At 56.2% G+C, this 21,776-nt stretch overlaps 1 protein-coding gene across 2 annotated transcripts in view; it reads right to left on the bottom strand.

Moving 5' to 3' along the window:
• The window catches only part of RPTOR (regulatory associated protein of MTOR complex 1), a gene marked incomplete at both ends in the record, with an annotated part of 318,581 nt that overhangs the window by 38,300 nt on the left and 258,505 nt on the right, over positions 1-21,776 (bottom strand). Inside the window, 7 exons of one of the 2 annotated variants that reach the window (XM_080714263.1) lie at positions 655-773; positions 14,325-14,483; positions 14,851-14,991; positions 15,757-15,874; positions 17,988-18,128; positions 20,744-20,935; positions 21,242-21,307. In XM_080714263.1, coding sequence (XP_080570389.1) covers positions 655-773; positions 14,325-14,483; positions 14,851-14,991; positions 15,757-15,874; positions 17,988-18,128; positions 20,744-20,935; positions 21,242-21,307 — 936 coding nt within the window. The remainder of the gene's footprint in view (positions 1-654; positions 774-14,324; positions 14,484-14,850; positions 14,992-15,756; positions 15,875-17,987; positions 18,129-20,743; positions 20,936-21,241; positions 21,308-21,776) is intronic. The other variant, XM_080714264.1, reaches the window with a different exon arrangement.

Genomic DNA, 21,776 nt, shown 5'->3' with positions numbered 1-21,776 from the left:
CTGGGGAGGGAACGCAGAGGCATTTGACCACCGAGCTATACCCCCGGCCCAAATTTTTTATTCTTTATTTTGAAACAGGGTCTCACTGAGTTGCAGAGGGCCTCACTAAGTAGCTGAGGCTGTCCGCGAACCGCGATCCTCCAGTTTCAGTCTCCCAAATGCTGGGATTACAAGCGTGCGCCACCACGCCCGGTTTATTGGTGTATTTTATTTTTTATTTTTTGGTGGTACTGGGGTTCCTGGAAGCTCTTCTACCTCTGGGCTACACTAGCAGACCTATTTTTACATTTTTATTTGGAAACAGGATCTCCTAACCCAGTGCGTGGGACTGGCTTCGAAACTGCGCGATCCTCCTGTCTCTGCCTCCCAAGTGCGGGGATTACAAGCGTGCGCCACCACGCCCGGCCTATTTTATACTTTTTATTTGGAAACAGGGTCTCTTAAACCAGCGAGGCTGGCTCCGAACCAGCGCGATCCTCCTGTCTCCGCCTCCCAAGCGCGGGGATGACAAGCGTGCGCCACCACGCCCGGCTTATTGGTGTATTTTAAAATCTATGGTGCAGACCTTAATGTGACTGGTGATCCTTGCTTGAATATTCATGACTGAAACGTCGCAGACGTGAGTGTTGGATGACAGGGTCCCATCATACTTACCTTGTAGGCGATGCTGTTGAGGACTTTCATGGCCAAGTCAGAAACGTCTGGATAGGGATCAGCAGCGAGATGCAACAAGACCCTCCAAATCTGAGTGTAGACACTATTAAAAGAAACTCCTGGAAGAGAGAGGAGATGCTTTAGTAGCGGATTGGCAGCTCTGCTCTCTGGAAACCTAACCATGGCATCAGGAGGCGGAGCCTCACAGAGCCAGCTTGCAGGAAGCGCGGGCTTGTTACTCTGCTAACGGGCCCAGAGATTTGACCCCAGGTTTGATCACACTGCCCCCATCTTGAGACTGGAACTTTCTAGAAGGAAATCTGGGCTACAGGCCGACAGGGCTTGCATGGTGAGGCCTTAGCTGACTGGAGAGCATTAGGCCCGGGCAGCATTCAATCTCAGGCCCGGGCATGCGTGCGTGCGAGGCGTCTCTGCTTGCAGCCCACTCCACTCAGTGCAGGCCCTGGGCTCCTCCTGCCCACGCCCCACACTGGCCCTGCTTTGAGTTTCTAGGAAGCCATCAGAGGTGTATGTGATGTGACCTCTGCCCCAAGGAGCTCCCAACGAGTGGGCAAGCGTGACTGAGAATGTGCCTGACACCCACACGGTCTCAGGCTACACGGCCAGGTGCAGAGATGGAAGACATGGCTGCCAAGGGCCCTGGTGAAGACCGCCTAATCTCATTGAATACCTCAACACTCCTAAGGGCAGGAACCCCCGGCATGACGGGGGCGAGGCCAGTGAGGGAGAGGATGCTCCTGTCTGAGCTGCAGGCGCCCCAGGGGATGGAGCCGGGGGCCGGGAGCTGCCTTTGTCAGCAACGGGCTGGGGCCAAGGCCGGACAGGTTGATGGGACAGGCGAAGGAGGCAAGCTCTGAAGGGAAAGCAGGACCATTCTCCCAGCAAAGAAGGGATGGCGGGAAGAAGGCTGGCGCACAAGCAGGATCTATGGCGTGGAGGTGATGGGAAGACATGGGCCTTTGCAGAAGTCCACAGAAACCCAAGACAGCCCATCAGGCAGTGCTCAGAACCCTAGAGGAGGGGAGGCGGGAAGCAGGGCTGAGGGCTCTGGGCCACGGCACACTGACGGGAGAGGCACAGAAGGGAGGAGGTGACCCGGAGGAGGATGCGGTTCCAGCGAAGGCTGCTCAGAGGACAGCAGTGCGCATCCTTGCCCATGGTGCCGCAGGCCCAAGCACCTGCTGCAGGCTGCAGAGGCAGACAGGGAGGAGGCCACACAGAGCTCCTTCGTTTTATTTTGGGGGAAGCTGGACAATTTGCAGAAAATGGTGTGCTTGTTCAAGAACAGAAGGAGCCTCACAGAGGCTTTCAAATCAGCCGTGATCCCGTGTCCCTCCCTCAGCCAGCTCGCGGTGCGCCCGGTGTTTACGAAGGAGTCTACCATCTATCAGAGGACGGAGAGCCTCTCCATGAGCACAGCTGTGGGTGGAAGGAGCCTCGTGTCACCTGTCAAAAGCAGCCTGGACCAAGGTCTGAGGTAGATACCAACCACGCACGCAAGCTCTGTGTGGGTGCACGGCTGTCAGGCAGCGGGACCCGCCCCTCTCATTGTCCATGTGAGGTGCACCAGGTCACCAACACTAAGACCACCCATGAAGCCGGGTGTGGCGACGCATGCTTGTAATCCCGGTACTTGGGAGGCTGAGACAGGAGGATCTTGGTTCGAGGACAGCCTCATCTACTACTTAGTGAGGCCCTTTAGAACTCGGTGAGACCCTGTTTAAAAATAAAAAATAAAAACTAGTGCTGGGGGTGTAGCTCGGAGGTTGAATGCCCCTGTGTTCAATCTCCAGTATTAAAAAAAAAAAAAAAAGGGCTGGGGCGTCGCTTGGAGGTAAAATGCCCCTGGTTCAATCTCTAGTACTGCAACAAAAAAGCAAACAAACAACAAAGCACCCGTGAAGGCGCGGAGCCTGGGGCTCTGGGCTCCGCGCACGGCCTGCCCCAGCAGAGTCTGGGAGGAAAACGCTTTCCCAGGAGTGTTTACGAAAGCCCCTGCGACTTGTCGTTCTGCCGAGAGGCTGTCAAGAACCCTGTCCTCAGCTAAGAAGAGGCACTTGTCACAGCAGCTTCTCCAGGGACAGGCTGCTCTGTGGCTGCGGATCACGAGAAGCATTTGTCTGGGGGCAACAGCTCGCCACACGCAGCGCAGGGCGGGCACGCTCGCTGGCAGGCCAGCCCTCTAGTTCTGGGCCCCGGCATGCTGCCTCACCCGGGAGGAGCCAGGCCCACACATGGCCAGGAGACCTGCACGTCCTGTGACTGGCTGCCATGCAGACTCACCCGGCTTGGAGGAGGCCCGCGGCAGCAGGGATGCCGGGTGACAGCCATGGCCTCGGGCCCCTGTCCCGCACTGCAGAACAGAAACCTTTAAGGGCAATTCCACAGCTCCACGCGGCTGTCTAGGTTTAGGAATGAGGTCTTAATGAGATCGCCGGGAAGCCCAGTCCAGTCTCTGTGGGAGAGTTTTCTGGACTCCGATCTACTCTCCTGTCCCAGCAGAGGGCCTGCTTGCAGGGACTGCGCTGTGTGGGGACCACCGGGCAGCGGCTGCGTTTTTGCACCTTTCAAGAGGAGGAGGGCCGGCGGGAGGAAGTTGCTCTGAATTCACAGGCCTCTCATCCATGGCGTGCAAGAAAGAAAAGGTGTTGTGTTTCTGCACGCCGCTGTACTCTTTGAAGCAAAGGAGAACGAGCCCCATGAAAGGACTGGTGACCCTCTCCACCAACCAACAGGGGAAAAGCTGCCTCCGACTCCGACTCCCCACGGCCCGTCCAACGCCTTTCCCCTCTATTATTTTTGGGCTCACAGGCATATTCGGCTGAGTGACGCATTGGAAGCAGCTTCCTGCGAAGAAGCCCGGTGGGCTCGTGACTGAGCTGTGAAAGGGTGTGATGCTGACGGTAAATCCCGGCTTGACTCATGACAGGCCTTTGTCACAGAACACAGAAAGGGGTGGGGGCCAGAGGCACAGGGTGAGAAGGGAGGGGCTCAAGGAAGCGCCTCCAGGCAGCCTGGTAATCCACGCTGCCCCTGGGGTCCTGGCCCCAACCCTCTGGATCATGTGACCGCAGGCCCTGGGTGGAGGTGGCAGATGCCCACCCTCAGGGAGAGGTAGCCTGAGGCTGGGGAACCAGCAAGAGGCCAGCAGCAGGCGCTGGTGCTGTGCAGTGTAGAGGGGAGTGAGGGGTACTAGCCATTACTGCCCTTCACTTTTTAAGTTTATTTTTATTACTGTCGTGGCTTTCTTGCAGATTTTGGCTTTGATGTAACACTATTCACATCTCAATAGGGTATTTGAAAACCTGATTTTGCCATATTCTCTGATTCTAATGGATAGTGTTTATTTACTAGTAAAAATAAAACTGAGAAAGCCGGGCGTGGTGGCGCACGCTTGTAATCCCAGCATTCGGGAGGCTGAGACCTGGAGGATCGCGGTTCGCGGACAGCCTCAGCTACTTAGTGAGGCCCTCTGCAACTCAGTGAGACCCGGTTTTAAAATAAAGAATAAAAAATAGGGCAAGGGGTGTAGCTTGGAGGTGGAATGCCCCTGGGTTCCACCCCCAGACCTGCAAAAAAAAAAAAAAACAAACAAAAAAAAAAAAAACAAAAAAAAACCAAAAAAAACTGAGAAGGGAGTTGCTATTTCACCTTTGTCCCTTGGTTTGGCCATGGCAGTTGGGAAGTTATACACCGTTCACTCTTGTTCGCTCTCTCTCTCTTACTCCTCTATCTTTCTTTGGACTGAATACAAGGGCTATCTGCCTCTGAGCTACATCCCTGGCACTATTTTATTTTTATTATTATTTGTGTGTGTGGTAGTAGGGATTGAATCTAGGCGCCCTCTACACCCCCCCCCCCACAGCCTTTACAGGCATATGCCACCAGTTTTATTTACTCTGAAGCAGAGTCTCGCTAAATTGCGGAGGCTGGCCTCAAACCTGTGCTCCTCCTGCCTGGCTGTCCTAGTTATAAGTCTGCTGTTTCCAAAACAGCACAGACACCCTCACACGGGGACGGGGCTACGGGACCGAGGCAGGGGTGCCCACGCCCTGGGAAGGCTGGGTGGCGAAGCTAGAGAGGGTCTGCACCGCTGAGCTTCCGCCAAGCGCCAGGAACCCATTTTCATGTCTAGACTAGAAGCAATAAAGACCATGACGAATGGTCCCAGGATTTATGTTTCAGAGCAATGGCCACGTTTTCTGAATAGCACATCATATAGGGAAATACACTCAGAGTTCTGTGGCCAAGCCTGAATTCCAGAGCCCCCGCAGGCAGAGCCCAGGGGAAGAAGTCCTACTGGGGATGGGCTTCGAGCCCTGCCCTGGGTCTCGAGGGGCCGCAGAGTGGGGCCACGTACGTGATGCTTCACACAGGTAGCTGAGAGCCTTCCATCTCTCTTTAGAAGCCAGTTCCCAAAACCTGGGTGGGGGTCTACGTTTGTCCATTTCTTATGACCCTTTCCTGTCCGTGGTACTCCAGAGTGATCCTGGGGACTCACCCATGGCTCAAGGAGACCTTTAGGAGAGCTACGCCAGCCCGCTGCCCCTTTCCCTGCTTCCAGTACCAGCAGAGCCAAGTCTGCCCACCCCAGGGGCTCCCAGGAAGGACAGAGCACTGCCTGGCCCAGGGGCTGTCCCTGCACGAGCTGTCTGGCAGTGTCCCTCAGTACCTCTGCATGGCACTTAGTGGCGGTCTTAGCCAGGACCTTGGCTTTAAGAGTGGTCTAGCTCCCTGGGCGTGGTGGGCATGCTTGTAATCACAGGACTTGGGAGGCTGAGACAAGAGGACCGCAGGTTCATGGCCTGTCTCAGCTACGTAGTGAGGCCCTCTGCAACTTAGCGAGACCCTGTTTGAAAATAAAGAATGAAAAACAGGGGTAGGAGTGTAGCTCGGAGGTAGAATGCCCCTGGGTTCATCCCAGTACTGTGAAAAGAAAAGAAAAAAAGAAAAGAAAAAGTTCTATCTTGTGGCCTGCAAACAATGTTCTGCATCTCCTTGCTATCTTTTTTCCAGCTCTTTCTGGAAAAGGCTTAGATGTTGAGAGGGTAGTGAGGAGTGGTGTGACCCTGGTGGGTCTTCCTCTTGGTGAAGGGCCGGGGGCCACGAGGGCACAGCGCTGCCTCCCACAGCTGCCCCGTCCTTCCGCGCCTTCCCCTCCACCAGCAGCAGCTCTGCCTTGGATGGGTTTCTATGGCGACGCATCCCCCACACCACCACACCGTACAGCACAGCCGCAGGAGCAGTTGTGAAAGCCCCGGCCTGGCCCCGAGCTGCAGGCAGCCAGGGCCTGCGGGCTGAGATCCCCGGGCTGGGCACACAGGCAGGCTACAGCCCCGCCTCGCTTGCTCAAGGGTGGCGCGAGGGAGACAGGAACCTCAGAAGCCACTGCCACCTGGGGTCCCGAGGGTGTGGCTCAGTGAGGGAGGAGGGTGGACCGCGCTGAGGGGCAGGACAGCAAGCCTGCTCGCCTCCTTCAGCAAGAAATCCCTTTCCAGGAACGTGGTCAGAGAACCGGCGGTTGAGCCTTGATGCGGCTAGACGGGTGCTGGCTGCGAAGCCGCCTGCTCTGAGCTGTGTGGCAGCCGGGCGATGGGGGAGGGCCGGGCAGAGGTGCAGCAGGTGCGTGTGGTGCGAGGCACAGAGCTGCCCCGCGGAACCCAGGGCGGGTGGATGCCCCCGGAAACACAGCTGCGCTGGGGAGGCAGGAGCAGCTGGAATGTGAGCCTCCCACGCTCTGCAGATGGGTGAGCCTGGAACCGGGAAGGACCGAGGAGACACGGCGGATGGGAAACTAAGAGAGGCCAGGCGAGAGGCCGACGCTCCAGAGTGAGAGGGGTGTGGCGGCCCGGGCTCCAGTGCAGGACTCACACCCCCAGGGGCCAGGCCGGACAGGCAGACGGCCATGACTATGGCCGGCAGCTCAGCCGCACTCTGGGGACAGTGGGGCAAGGAGGGGCCTGGCTTTGGGGGAACAGGTATGAACGTGAGGCTGTCCTAGGTTGCCATGGTTTTGAAAACCTCTCTTGCAATATTCAGAGAAAGGGGCTGAAGAGATTGCTGTTCTTTGGTTGAAATGAAAGAAGAAATTGGCTTTAAACAGGTGCGTGCGGCAAGTAATGGGATCCTGTAAGCTATGAATTTTAAACACTTAGGTAAGCACTGTGGTAAGACGGCACCTCATGGAATATGCATGAGCCGACTTCAGAGAAGCCAGGCTGCTTCTTACCTTCCCCATTCATTTTCAAGCTGTCCCCTTCAAGTTTTCTAAGATGGGAATGATATACAGATGAAGCTCAACTTCTCTGGCAAAGCAAAGTTTAGAAATACGAGTGTGTGAGAAGCGAGCAGCCAGCGATGTGGTCTGGACTCCCTGGAGGACAGACAGAAGAACAGACGGAGGGGGAAACCCAGGGACACGCACACTCAGTATCTCTTCCAGGAGCCAGCGGGAGCCCAGTCTGCTGCAGCCCAGGCCAGTACTGAGCACAGAGAGACTATGGACACACAGGCAGGCCCCCCGCCGCTCCAGCGGGTCCAGCGCTCGCCTCTCCGCACAGAGCAGTGCCAAGGGTGTGTCACACACAATCCAAGCAGGTGAAACCAGCTGGGGACGCACGGCCTGGGCTTCTGCAGCCTCCAGTGAGGACTCTACGTGGTGTCTACGGGCCCCGAGGGAGAGGGGTGCAGCAGGAGGCTGGGCCTTCTGAGGCAGAAGGTTCTTATTTTTGGGGACTAGGGATTGAACCCAGGGATGTTCTAGCTCTGAGCTACACCCAGCTCTATTTTACTTATCATGATGAAACAGGGTCTCACTAAATTGCCGAGGCTGTCCTCAAACCTACAATCTTGTCTCAGCCTCCCAAGTACTGGGATTGCAGGCATGCGCCGCCACGCCTGGCTCACGGAGGGCCTGTATACCCTCAGCGCGCGTGTCAGTTTGTGGAGGAAAGCGTGTTTATGCATGCTCACAGCCAGTGTGGACTTCGATGGCAGACGCATGCGCACATGTAGAGGATTCAGAGGCGAGCCCGGCACCTGCAGCGCCCAAGCGAGTGTGGGCGCTCCCTTGGGGTCTCGGGATGAGGAAGGGCACAGCAGAGTGGAAGCAGAGCCAGCTGGGAGCAGGACGTGGAGCCTGGACTGTGAGGGCAGAGCTGGTGTCCACCCAGTGCTGCATGTGGGTGGGCAAGGAAGCTGCCTGGCGCTGGCCGGGACCCAGGCACACGCCACGCATACCCCTGGGGCCGGGGCACAGAGCTCTCCCACGTGGGGCTGGCAGCTTTAACGTCTGCAGCCTTAGCGTTTCTTGTCACACACCTCATCCCACGTACATGCTGGGGATTCATACAAAACATCTGTAAAACCCTTGGTTTCTTTGTGGGGATGTCCCTGGATGGCCACAGCCAGCCTGCAGTTGAAAACAAAAATCTAAAGAAGAATACTTTGTAAAAGCTGGGCATGGTGTCACAAGTTTGTAATCCCAGTACTGTTAGACTGAGACAGGAGGATCCTAGGTTTGCAGCCAGCCTCAGCAACTTGATGAGACCCTCTGTAACTTAGCAAGATCCTGTTTTAAAATAAAGAATAAGCCGTGCGTGGTGGCGCACGCCTGTAATCCCCGCGCTTGGGAGGCGGAGACAGGAGGATCGCGCAGGTTCGAAGCCAGCCGCGCACGCTGGCTTAGGAGACCCTGTTTCCAAATAAAAATATAAAATAGGTCTGGGAGTGTAGCCCGGAGGTAGAAGGGCTTCCAGGAACCCCAGTACCACAAAAAAAAAAAAAAAAAAAAAAAAAAAGAAAGAATAAAATGGGGCTGAGGGTGTAGCTCGGAAGTAGAATGTTCCTGGGTTTAATACCTAGTCTCTCTCTCTCTCACTCACACACACACACACACACACACACACACACACACACACACACACCCCTCTCAAAAAAAGAGCATTTTGTGATGTAAAAATGATGTGAAATCCCCATGTCGTACACAGCCTGGTTTTACTAAAGTGTGTTTGCGCTCGTTGGCTCACACATTGGCTGCTTCTGCCCTATGCCGCAGCACGGAGGAACGGCCACAGAGGTGGCTCCCGCAAAAGGAAAGACTTCACCATCGGCCTTCACACAGCTTGCTTCCTGGGCCTGGCAAACGCAAGTGGGAAGGAGCTATCACCTTGCCAGGGGCATGAAGGGAGCTGCAGGGAGATGGGAAGGGCAAGCGTAGGAGGTGGCTGACCTGGAGTGGGTGCTGGAGAGCCCCTCACAGGGCTGTGGCCAGGGAAGGTGCAAACGTAATGGAGACAGATCACACTTGAGTTCTACCTGCCCATCTTTACTACTGTTATTATGTTTGTGTGTGTGTGGGGGTAGTACTAGAGATGGAGCCCAAAGGCATGCTACCTGTGATATATACCCCCAACCCTCTTTTTATTCTTTATTTTGAAACAAGGTCTCACTAAGTTGCAGAGGGCGTTGCTAAGTTGCTGAGCCTGGCCTTGAACCTGCGATCTTCCCTCTCAGCCTCCCAAGTACTGGGATTACAAGCCTGCGCCACCATGCTGGGCTCCTATTATCTTTTTTCATTGTAATTGTATTGTAGATTCATATACAATAGGAATTTAGACGCACATTTAGAAGACTTTAGTGGGCTCGCCTGAGAATGTTTTGTTTAGCTATCTAAGCACTACATATAACACTGCTTCTATTTGGGAAATGCAGTCCGGTTCAGAAGGAGCATCTCACAGGTGAGCTGGCGGCACCTGCGTGTCCTCTGAGCGCCTTTCGGGCACCTGGGCTGTGGCAGCATGCAGTGAGGGCACGGTGAAGCACTGGAGCCTGCGACCCGCTCGGGAGGCTGAGACGGGGCTCACGGGAGCCTGCGACCCGCTCGGGACGCTGAGACGGGGGCTCACGGGGCCTGCGACCCGCTCGGGACGCTGAGACGGGGGCTCACGGGGCCTGCGACCCGCTCGGGAGGCTGAGACGGGGCTCACGGGGCCTGCGACCCGCTCGGGACGCTGAGACGGGGGTTCACGGGGCCTGCGACCCGCTCGGGACGCTGAGACGGGGGCTCACGGGGCCAAGCAGCCTCAGCTACTTAGCGGGGCCTCAGCAAATTAGTGAGACCCTGTTTCCAAATAAAAAATAAAATAGGAGCTGGGTGTGGTGGTGGATGCTTGTAATCCCAGTACTTGGGAGACGGATCTAGGAGGATCGAGGGTTCAAAGCCAGCCTTGGTAATGTAGTGAGGCTCTTAGAAACCTAGTGAGACCCTATTTCCAAATAAAGAAATAAAAAAATGCGGCTGGAGCATAGTTTGGAGGTAGAATGCCTCTAGGTTTTATCCTTAGTACCATAAATAAATGAATGAATGAATGAATGAATGGATGAATGAATGGATGAATAAATAAATAAATAAATAAATAAATAAATAAATAAATAAATAAATATAGGGCCGGGGTATAGCACAGAGGTAGAATAACCCTGGATTCAATCCCAGCACCATACACACACAAAAAAGAAGAACAAGAAGAAAACAAAAAAGAAATTAGTGGAACATAAAATAAATATGTAATAATGAAGAAAATCAATAAAGCAAAAGTTAGAACTTGAAGACACTAAAACATTAAATAAATGTCTTTATAAGATTAATCAAGAAAAAGAAAAGCAAATAGAATTACCGGAATAAAAAGGGGACATAACAGAGAAGACAGAGACTAAAGACCACAAGAACCACCTCGTGGAAACAATTTGAGACAACTGGGCTGCAATGGACGACGTCCTCATGAAATATAACTTTCTGAAGCTAAGCCAGGAAGAAACAGACAACATATACAATCCTATGATCATTAAGGAAATGGCGTAAGGAATTGAAACCTCACCGCACAAAATCCCGTAAGGCTTAGAGGCAAATCCTATATAGATGCCCAAAGAACAAATACTCTTTGCTCACACAAATTCCCTGGAGGATGGAGAACGAGCACGCGCGAGCCAACTCTAGACGGCGAGTATAAACCCTGCCCAAGCGACAACGGCAGCTCCAGACGACACGCACGGTCACATGCCCTCAGGAGCAGGGACAGGGACTGTTCTAAAACAAAACCCGTGGGTAAACTAAATGCAAAGTGTAAACGGAAACGAACAAGTGGGTTTACTCAGGAATGCAAAGAAGGTTTAACAGGAAATTATGTAATTCACCACATTGATAAAGAGCCCAAAACACAGGATCACATCAAAACATCTAGGGAAAAAGCTTTCGATGGAATTCATTTCATTTATAGAAAGTATTTAACCAACAGAAATCCAACAAACCCACCCTAAGTACCTTAGAGAAAACAACCAAGACCTTTATGTACAAAAGGACAGATGGTCTTCAAGTGATCAGGGAAGACTCAAAGAGACGGAGAGCGACACCTGTGCGGCGCCCCGTGGGGCTGCTGGGAGCAGTGAGGCTGGCTCTGAAGCTGGTAAAGCGGAGCCCAGCACTGAGAATGAACAGCCAGAGCCAGGTGTGCTGCTGCGCCCGGGGAGGCTGAGGCCGGATCACAGGCTGGAGGGCAGCCCCAGCAAGGTCACCAGACCCTGTTGTGAAACAAGAAAAGGGCTGCGGCTGTGAGGTTGAAGCTTGGAGGTGGAATGCCTCTGGTTCAATCCCCAGGACAAAAGAGTCAAAAACAAAAACAAAAACACAATGACTAGCCAAGACAATTCTGAAGAAAGATCTAAGCGAGGACCGGGCTAGACTGCCACCCAAGCTCTATGCCGGTTCCGCTTGGTCCCAGGCAGGGAGGGCACGGGGGCCCAGCGGGACGCCGAGCAGACCTCCACGGGACCTTGCCAGGCACAGGGCGAGGAGGAGTGGGGACGACTGGCACAAGGTCTGTATAAGACACAAGCGCCCGGGCGTGGTGGCGCACGCTTGTAATCCCCGCGCTTGGGAGGAAGAGACAAGAGGACTGCGCAGGTTCGAAGCCAGCCGCGTTGGCATAAGAGACCCTGTTTCCAAATAAAAATATAAAAATAGGTCTGGCAGTGTAGTCTGGAGGTAGAAGTGTTTCCAGGAACCCCAGTACCACCACCACCTAAAAAAAAAAAAAAAAAAAAAAGACACAAGCGCACAGAGGATCACTTAGAACTTTAGAGGAGAACATGGGTATCTTTTTTTTTTTTTTTGGTGGTACTGGGGTTCCTGGAAGCCCTTCTACCTCTGGGCTACACTCCCAGACCTATTTTTACATTTTTTTATTTTGGAAACAGGGTCTCCTAAGCCAGCGCGCGCGGCTGGCTTCGAACCTGCGCGATCCTCCTGTCTCTGTCTCCCAAGCGCGGGGATTACAAGCGTGCGCCACCACGCCCAGCCTAACATGGGTATCTTTACTATGCTGAGGAAAGGAAATATTCAAGACACAAAAGGGACAAATTATAAAGAAAAGTATAAGATACAAAAGCAGTGTAGTGCCAAGGACCTCGTAAGCAATCATGGATTGGGAGGTGAATTTCCTTTCCTTTTTTTGCTGGTGGTACTGAGAATTGAACTCAGGGAGGTTATACCTCTGTGCCATACCCCAGCCCTATTTATTTTTTATTTTTGAAACAAAGTCTCACTAACAAAGACCTGTGATGCTCCTGTCTCAGCAGTATACCCGGCCAGGAGGTATATTTCCTTATTTTCTTCCCTCCCTCCCTTCCTTCCTCCCTCCCTCCAGAGGCATTCTACCTGTGAGCTACAACCCCAGCACTATTTTATTCTTTTATTTTGAAACAGGGCCTCTGAGGCTGGCTGCAATTCTCCTGTGTCAGCGTCCTGAGTTGGGATTATAAGAGTACGCCTCCCTGCCTGGCTTGAGAGATATATTTAAGTGCTGAATTCACCCATGGTCAGTACCTAGAGTTGTGATAAGCCCCACAGATTACTAAGAGGAAGGAAAAAGCACAAGGGCAGAATCTGCAGGCAGTTAAAGAGCGGTTGCTTTAAGTGGAGACATGAAAAACCAGTGAGTGTGAACTCACCACAACTAAAGGTCGTGCAAATCAATTCCACACATGCCCCGATCTCTGTGAGACAGGAGACACACCTGACAGGACCAAGTGCAGGTGGGCCACCACTCCTCCAAGCGGGCAAGCCCGGGCCTGGCCTCTGCGAGCGGGGCGTGGCCTCACGCGGCCTTCCTGGGCCTGCGCAGGGCAGCTCATTCGTTGCGGCTTGCTCTGTTCACACTTAGCACCTGCCACGTGGCGCTGGGAGACAGACGGGGCCGGGAGAGCCGGCACATAGGAAGAGGGGGGCAGGTGTGACCGGGAAAGCATCTGCAGAGAGGCCACTGGGTCAGAATTCTGAGGAGCCCCAGGGCGGTCCCCTAGACAGGGATGCTCCCCGCTGGTGCCAAGGCCTAAGGGCACAGCCAGGGCCTGTGGGAAAGGAAGGCGTGCTAGGAAGGGGCCTGCAGGGGTCCAGGGGCCACATCCTAAGTTTGATTATAATGAAGGTAAGAAAAAGAATTCAGAACCAGCCTTCCTGTTCCTCAACCGGGGAACAATACTTAACGGTGGCAGATTAAAGACAAGCGAACAATACTCAGAGGGCCTGCAGTGGGGAACGGCTGAGGGGGTGGAAAGACAGACCCAGGCGTGGCCATCAGGCAAGGCCGAAAGAGGCTGAGGGTCCCTAGGGCTGGCTAGGGGCTAGGGACACACCCAGGTCACAGGTGCAGGTGCACAGGGGTAGGCCACAGGTGCAGGTGCACAGGTGCAGGTGCACAGGGGTAGGCCACAGGTGCAGGTGCACAGGTGCAGGTGCACAGGGGTAGGAGCGTGCGGGGACAGAGGCTCGGATGCTCCTGGAGTCCCCCAGTGGAGGGCAGTTTTCTTGTATTGGTCTCTATGGACTTCGGAATGCCTCAAATGTTTCCTCATACTGTAAAATCCCAAAGAAGCCTGAAGACTGCTCTAGCGGTTTAACCAAGCAAAGAGGAGGCTGTGGGATCTGACGCCAACAACGTGAAGATGAATACACTGACACCACAAGAACACAGGGCGAATTCCCGCTTCTCGTCTTATATCCGCAGTCTGGCAGCAGAGCCCCGAGATGTGCCGTCCATGGCAGCCAGAGAGGCTCCCGTGTCTGGGCACGGCGGGGTGAAGGTGCTGGCGGGTGGGGGCTCTGCAGGTGGGTGCCAAGGCCCCCAAGGAGAGCGCCCTCTGCCCCCTGTGGCAGGCTCTCCACCTCGCACTGCTGTCGTGTGGGCTGCCCTGTCGCTGCGAGACGCTGGTCTCTGCCGCTCAACACAGCCGCACCTGTCGGCTCTAGCTGTGACACTGGCAAATCTCCTGGGGCAAAAGCCCCCTTGCTGGGAACCACCATTCAACATCTCCGGAGCTTGCACACAGGGAGGTTATCCACCCAGTACAGAAAGCCAGATGGATGGTCCGGCAGCCTTCCTACATGACAAAGCCGACTGGCTCCCGCGTCCCTGAGTGGCCTGTGAAAACCACCTGTCAAGACACACGAGTGAGGCCCGAGGCTCGCACCTCCGCACAGTCCTGTTCATTTGACTCTGGTGTGACTGAGGTCGTTCTGGCCCATCCCCGCCAGGCGCAGGCCGCGAGGCTCTGGCGCGCAGGCCTGGGGCAGCGAGGCCGGGCGCACAGCGACTCACCTATGAGAGAGTTGAGGGCGGAGTAGGAGCTCACGCGGCGCATCTTGTCGATGGTCTCGAAGGACAGGATGTATTCCTCGTTCTCGGGGCTGCCCAGGGTGCTGCTGGCGCTGCTGCTGGCGCTGAGGTTGCCGGGGGAGAACGCCACCGCGCTGCCCGCTGGCGGGCACGGGGAGGAGGCCAGGTCAGGGCGGTGGCCAGGCCCTCCCTCCACGCTCACCCTGACACAGGCACGCTCGTGCACGCACACCCCTCCTCTAAACCGCTCCCCCTGCGTGGCCGGCACCGGGGCAGGAGCCTGCCAGGTGCCCCCAGCCGTTCTGGGTGATGAACCACCACGCGTTTGCCGTAGCCATGTTTAGAGGGAGGAGTCCAGACCCTGGAACAGCGGCTAGTCACGTGTTGGCAGGGGGACACCGGGGCGCGCGTTAACGGCAGAGAACAGGCAGGAGCAGAGCGGCCCTGCTAAACGCTTCGTCGAGCAACACCCACCCTGCCCTCCCCGAGCTCCAGAGCCTCCTCTTACTTTCCTCTGTCAAGCTCAGATTCTGCAAAGACTTGTTCAGGCTCCTGGCTGTGGTGACAGCGCGGATGTTTCCGTAGGAGCTCACAGAGCGAAGCCTGGGGGTGCACGGCCCGTCTCGTACTGGGGTCAAACTGCCCCCCTCTGGAAAGGAGAAGGCGGACAGTCAGCCACAGGCTCCGGGATGGGGAAACAGAACATCCCTGTCTGTGGCCATAGCAACAGAGAAGGCAGCCGGGGCGTGCAGGGGGATGGGTGGGACGAAGGGCGCTTCAGTTCTGTAAGACTCGGACATGAGCGTGGGACTCAGCTGGGCCAAACGATGGCTGATCACAGGGACTGAGCGCGTGGAAGGAGAGCAGGTGGCAGCGCAGCCCCTCTGTCCCCGGGCTGCTCGGGTGCGGGCCGGGGACGTGGCAGCGGAGCGGTGCCGCTCACCCTGGGGCTGGGGGCCTGCAGGACCGCAGCGCCTCCCTGCCCTCCCTGGCCACGGCTACCCAGCAGGTCCACTCATCCCTCCCTCCCTGACTGACTCTGCCGTGCGCTGCAGGGGGAGGAGCGGTGTGGGGCGAGAGGGGAATGTAGAGATGACTGCATCCTCCAGGGAAGGGGCCGGGGTGGGCAGGAGGCTGCCCGAGTGATTCACCCCATGCAGCAGCGGGACGGGCTGACTCAGTGCGGGAGGATGGCTAAGGCTCGCTGCACACCCGTTTTGGACATTTTGCCATTCTTTAAGATTTCAACGAATTTGGTTTCCAAAAAGGGTAGGAAGGGAAGGAATAAAAGGGTCAGTGTGGCCTCTTTTCCTATCCTTTTATTCTACAGAGCACTCACGATAACAGGAATACCAGGAACCATCCAAGGCAGATACCAGCACCCGAGGCCAGGTTGGCAGCTGTCCCTGGGTACCTGTGGCTGCCGGAGAAGGCAGGGGGTAGTTCTTTTCCTCTTCCATGAACTGCAGGGCCACAGTGCAGAAATTGCTCTCATACTGAACCACCAGATGACTGAGGGCCACCACCAGCTCCTGTGCAGAGGGAGGAGGAGGGTTAGGGAGAGGCCAGCGCCCCACCCCCGAGTCCCCATTAGAGAAGGACGCAGAGCACGACTGCAGGCCGCGCTGCAGACGCCGTGGCAGGGGCCTCGGGATGAGTGTGGTCGCCAAGGTGGCAGGCGGTGGCTCACGGAAGACCTCCAGGGACTACCCTGCAGCCTGCCAGCACCAGCCCGTGACGGCTCATAGGAATGACGCAGCTCAGGGTTTCCTGAGGCCACAGTGTGAACTGCACGCCTCCGGAGTGGGCGAGTATGAGAGTCTCTTGTGCGTGATTAGTCCTGAGACACTGGGCCGAAAATGCCTCTCGATTTGACCTGATGGCCTGGCTCACCAGACCAACGCAGGACACATCAGACAAGCTGTAGCATGCTCTTGATTAGCGCAAAGCCTTCCTGGCTGCACTCGCTCTCCTCTCAGTCCCTGTGAGGGGTGAGGAAAGTCCTGGAATGAAAACAAGCTCCTATGCCCAATGCCTCGGTCCAGGGAGAAAGACACGATTCTCCTTCTTTCTGGTGGTACTGGGCATCGAACCCAGGGGCATTCTACCACTGAGCTACAGCACCAGCCCTATATTATTTTTTATTTTGAAACAGGATACTGCTAAGGTGCTGAGGCTGGCTGCAATCCTGTGATCTTCCTGTTCTGGCCTCCCGAGTGCTGAGATTACAGGGCTGAGATTGTGGGCAGGCGGGGGCTGGAGGGCAGGTCATGAGGCAGGCTGGAGACTGTACTTTCCCTGGGGCCTTCCCTCCTCTCTGTCTCTGGCTGTCAGAGGCCAAGCAGCTTCCTTCCCCTGGCCGCCGCTACAGTACTTCTGCTTGGAGCAGGCCACCCATGGACTGAAGCTATGAAGCCAAGTCTACCTGGCCTCCTCTACGCCATTCTTGCCAGGATCTTCCCACAGTGAGGGGAAGCCGGCTAATGCAAATGATTTGGTGTAATTTTTTTCTTTGCTTTGATACTGGAGATTGAACCCAGGGACAATCTCCCTCTGAATGGAAACTCTACCATACTTTTTATTTTGAAACAGCATCTCATTAGGTTGCTAAAGCTAGCCTCAAACCTGAAATTCTCCTGTCTCAGCCTCCCAAGAACTGAGATTACAGGCATGCACCGCTGCGCCCCACTGACGGGCTAATCTGAATATGGAACGGGAGATGTAAGGCACCCTCTGCTCTCTGAGTCTGGTAAAGCTGATGTGTTCAAACTCTTTCCCTCCCACACTGGCCATGCTGCCTGCTCTCCATACAGCAGCCCCAGAGCCACAGCTTCCCTGACAGGGAGCCAGATCCAGCACTCAGAGGTGCCAGGAAGGGTGCCCAGTGGCTCCCTGTGGCAATGTACGATTCTGTAGTGACCTGTGCAAGTTCTGATTTCTGCCATCTGAGGAACATTCAGACTCCAAGAGCAGTCTGTAGTCTCATCAAAAAACCACCAGTAATTCAGCTTTTCCCACAGATGCCCTTTCCTGGGTTAGGGGCAGAAATCTTGGTTGTGTGGAAAGGGCTTTTATAGGCATGTGGACTTTGGCTGATAAGATATGACATTTCTGCATCTAAACAGAGAGTTTTTGCTGGGTGTGGTGGAGCATTCCTGTCATCCCAATACTTGGGAGGCTGAGACAGGAGGAACACAGGTTCAAGGCCAGCCTCAGCAACTTAGCAAGACCCTGTTTCAAAATAAAAAGGGATGGGTGGAGCTCAGAGGTAGAACACTGCTGGGCTCAATCCCCAATATGAAAAAAATCAAAAATTAAAAAACCTAGAAAGAGGTTTCAAGTGTATATAACTGTTCTGTGTTGGGCTGACAAACATGGTGGGGGTTACCCTGCACAGTCCTGCCTGGGTCGGAAGGAGTCTGCTGTACAAGCTACGGGAGTGTAGACTACTAAGTGCCCCAAAATGAGGCAGACACGGGAGTGGGGAGGAAGTCACTCCAGGGAGTCAGACGGACAATGAAAGGTCTGGACTCGGATGGGCAGTGTGTTGTTGGTGCCGTGGATGGGCGTGCTGACCAAACCTCCGGGCAGCGTGGGGAGCAGCGCGGGGAGCCTCCTGCTGCCTGCCCAGCACGACCCACCTACCTTCCGGACCATGGGGCTGCCGTCATTGATGAGCTGGGCCAGCATCATGGCCACGTTGTGGTCGATGGTGGTGGAGTGGTCCGTCCTCTCAGCGGAGTTGCCCACAAATGTGCCGAGGGCAAAGACGGCTGCACAGCGGACCTGCAGAGGGGGGCAGAGGTCAGCCATGGCCAGGGTGGCGTGGCTGCCAGCCGCCTGCGCTTCTGCCTGCACGTTAATCCAATTCGGTTCAGATAAGTTCAGTTCAATTCAATTTCACAAGTACTTATTGAATAGTACTTGGAGCCCCGAGCGTATACACTCATATTGATGGAGTGGAAATGGTGGAGGGAAGTGTGGGGGCCGAAGAAGGCGCCATCGTGGCCCCTGCTTGACGCTGCGGGCCCGGTGCAGAGGCGGGCACTATTGACAGACCCGCCAGGCACCGGGGACTCCATGGCTGAACGGGACAGGAGTTCTGGGAAGAAGCTGCCCTGGGGAAGGGGGCTGGGTGGGCCATGGCGGGGGAGGTGGGCAGGGCTGCAATGGAGGCCTGGTATGGGCGGAGTCCCTGGGGAGTGATGCTGGGGTAACTGTGGCCTCCAGGGACCTGAGCTCAGCCCCCACCTCCGAGGCCTGTGATGCTGGGGGAGGAAGCCGAGCCTGTCCCTGTGTCTAACAGGGGCAACATGCGTCCCTCGTGGGGCTGGTGAGAAGATTTAATGAAAACATACAAAGCCCCCAGAGTAAACGACGGTGAGACTGCGCCCTGGGAGCTGGCTCCTGACAGAGTCACGGCACTAGAACAGGAGGGTCCAGAGGCTCCTGACCCCTAAGCTGGGAGTATCTGTCATGCTGAGAGCCGTGGCCCAAACAGAAAGTTCCTTCCCCAATCTGCACAGAGGCACAGGAGAGCTGCTGCAGACAGGGCGGGTGGGGCAGCTGCTCCGAGGCCACGCCCCCGTCTCCTTTCAGTCCACGTGGGAGCCCCAGGCAGCGCTGGCCTGACAAGGAGCCCAGCCTGGGAGGATGGAGGGAACCTGCCCTCCTCTCCCCAGGAAGACAAAAGCTTCTGGGCGTTTCAGATACTGATGTATGCATTCACATGTCTTCCTTAAACAAAACCCAATAAAATAAAAATGTGGAATAAGGGAATAAAAACCAGGCCACAGGCTGAGGCGGCGCTGGGCTGCGTGAGCAGGCGGGCGCAATCAGAGGCTGCTGGAGCTGGCCTTTGCGGGCGCCTGCACGCTGCCCCCACTGCCTCGTCAGCCTGTGCAGGACTGGGTCTGAGGAGGTACGCAGACACACACCCTCCCATGCTAACAGCCAGGCCGCCCTGCGTGTGAGCTCCCTCGAGAGTGCGGGCAGGCTGCACGTCCCACTCGAACACACAGCTGCCTGGCCACATCCTGGCACCATGGCAGCTTAGTGACCAAGCCCAGAGCCCAGGGGCTCTCTACGTCCACTGTGCAGCACACTGGGCTGAGACACAGCAAACTCTTCCTGGGCATAGAGTGCACTAAGAAGCAGCGATAGGGAGCTGGGCCTCGGATGCTGTCTGTGGTTTCAACCTACAGCTCACAGAGCCTCATCTGGAGGGGAAACGCAGGCCTGACGTTCACCGAGCTCCACCCACCCAACCCTTGGGCGGTGGACGATTCAATTCCTGCCAGGCTCTGCAGAGCCAGCAGGTCCTATGCCCTGTTCCTAACCAGCTCCCTCTGTTGTAAACCGCCTTCAGCCTTCACATTTCAAACGTCACCTTTCACCCATCGGGGCATCGGGACCATGTTCTGATGGGCCCGGGAAATGCCGCTGTTCACCGTTTGGGTTGACAGCACTTGTCAGCGAGCTAAGGAGCGACCTTGGTGCCGAGTGCGGCCGCCTGGAAGGCCCGGGCCGGGGTGCACCCCTGAGCCAGCCCGGGGCTCAGGCTGCAAGGCCCTTGTCTTCTGGACTGCCACCTTGGCTATCCCAGGAAACTGCGGTCAGGGACATTCTAACTTCTCCGGCTGCAAGGACACCCAGGGCAGCTCCGCGGCGGCGGCCGGCGAGCGGTGTGGGGCCTGCCTCTCCGCTGGCACGGCGCCTGGGGCGCCCTCCAGTTCCTCCTCTGCTGCCCCTGCTCTAGTTTCGTGTCACATAGATGTTTGTTAGTTTGTTGTTGGAGTTTGAGGCCATAAATCCTTTTGAGAACAAATTGGGTGTATTAGGTATATTTGCTTCCATTTACAAGGGCCAAGGAGGCCCTGTCCTGCCCCTGGGGCAGTGGGGTGAGTGGCCTGCAGTGCTGCTGACCCTGCCGCCCAGAGGCCAGCTGAAGCCCACAGAGGTGCCAGGCCTCAGCCCACAAAGGTCTGGGAGCCTCAGAGAGCACCCCCCAAAGCTGAACCCCACATCAGAAAGCAGGCGGGGGTCTGGGGCAGGCTGCCCAGCTCTGCCACCAGCCAGCTGGGGTGAGCACACCCGGCTGCCGGACATAGAGCTGGCAGGTGACCTGGAGAGCAGAGCACAAGGCCCACAGGACGCAGCAGAACACAGCTCATGCTTCACCACCGTGGCCATCCCGGGCTCTCCGTCGCCGTGCAGGGCCACAGAGTACGTGGCTCTGTATGAGGTCCCATGTTCCTACTCTTGTGGCTTCTGGACAGAGGGCCATGCTGGAGCCGGGCAGGCCCCTGTGCACGGTGCCCACATGGCCCATCACAAACAACATCCTGGGGGGCGCCGCTGGCACAAAGTGCCCATTGGGCACGAGGGCCCAAGGGACTCACCTCAGGGACGGGGTCAGAAAGGAGGCTGCAGAGCTTCTCGTGGGCGCTGTCCCGCACGCCACACCACCGCGCGGAATCAAAGTTCTGCCAGATCCGCCCCAGGCAGATGGCCACCCACTGGCGCAGCAGGGGGTGCGGGTCGCTGAGCTGCTCCAGGCAGATGGCGATCAGGTTCCCCTGAAGACAGGCTTCCTGGGCAGGGCGAGACAAAAGAAAGGTGGCCCTCTGCCCTTGGAACCGGGTCTGGCTGGGTGACAGGGCTGCTATTTCGTGGGGAAGCCTTGCCAAATTGCAAGAGCTGCTAGAATTTCATTTTAAACCCTACTGATCCAATCCACGCTGCAACACCAAGTGAAATGAAGGGCCAGGCCCCACCAGCGGCCCCTCCTGGGCCACCTCAAGCTGCGGGCGTGCTCTGGACCCCCACTCTCTGGGACTGCCACAGCAAGGCTTCCCTCGTGGCAGCCTGGCTGCACAGGCCAGCCACGCGACACTCACCTGTCCTGTGGTATAGCTGTTGACAATCACGGCGAGAATGAAAGCCGTCATGGTCCTGTGTTCAGCCTGGAAAACAGACACTGGTGTGGGTGTACTTCCCTGGAGACTCGCGGTACCTCACGCACAGGGATGCCACCTTCTGCATCCCTGAGGCAGGCACGATGCAGGGCCTGAGGACAGAGGGCCGTCCTGTGGCTGCCTTGACTCCACTCCATGAGAAAGGAAAGTGCCTTAGAGGGTCCGGCACCTCTGCTTGCCCATGAGGCCACACTGCTCCATGAACCTGCTAAGGCCGCAGGACGGATGCAGGTGCCTGTCCCTAGATGGGAACGGCCAGGGAGCCGGATGGTGTGAAAGGCCTGGCTCCTGCTCTGCCCTCCGCCAGGGCTCTCTAAGCAAGGCGTCCCCAGGCAAGTGCTTGGTAGCCAAAGAATGCAATATTCTAAGGTGCATCGTTTCTTTCTCCTGTCTGGTCTCCTGTTGGACTGGCCATCTTTCGTCCTGTGCTCTCCTCTGCGTCTCTACTGCTCTGGAA

This window comes from Muscardinus avellanarius, assembly GCF_963383645.1.
Source record: "Muscardinus avellanarius genome assembly, chromosome: 16".
NCBI lineage: Eukaryota > Metazoa > Chordata > Mammalia > Rodentia > Gliridae > Muscardinus > Muscardinus avellanarius.
The sequence above is the reverse complement of the archived record's forward strand: the minus strand, read 5'-3'. Positions and strand labels throughout refer to the sequence as shown.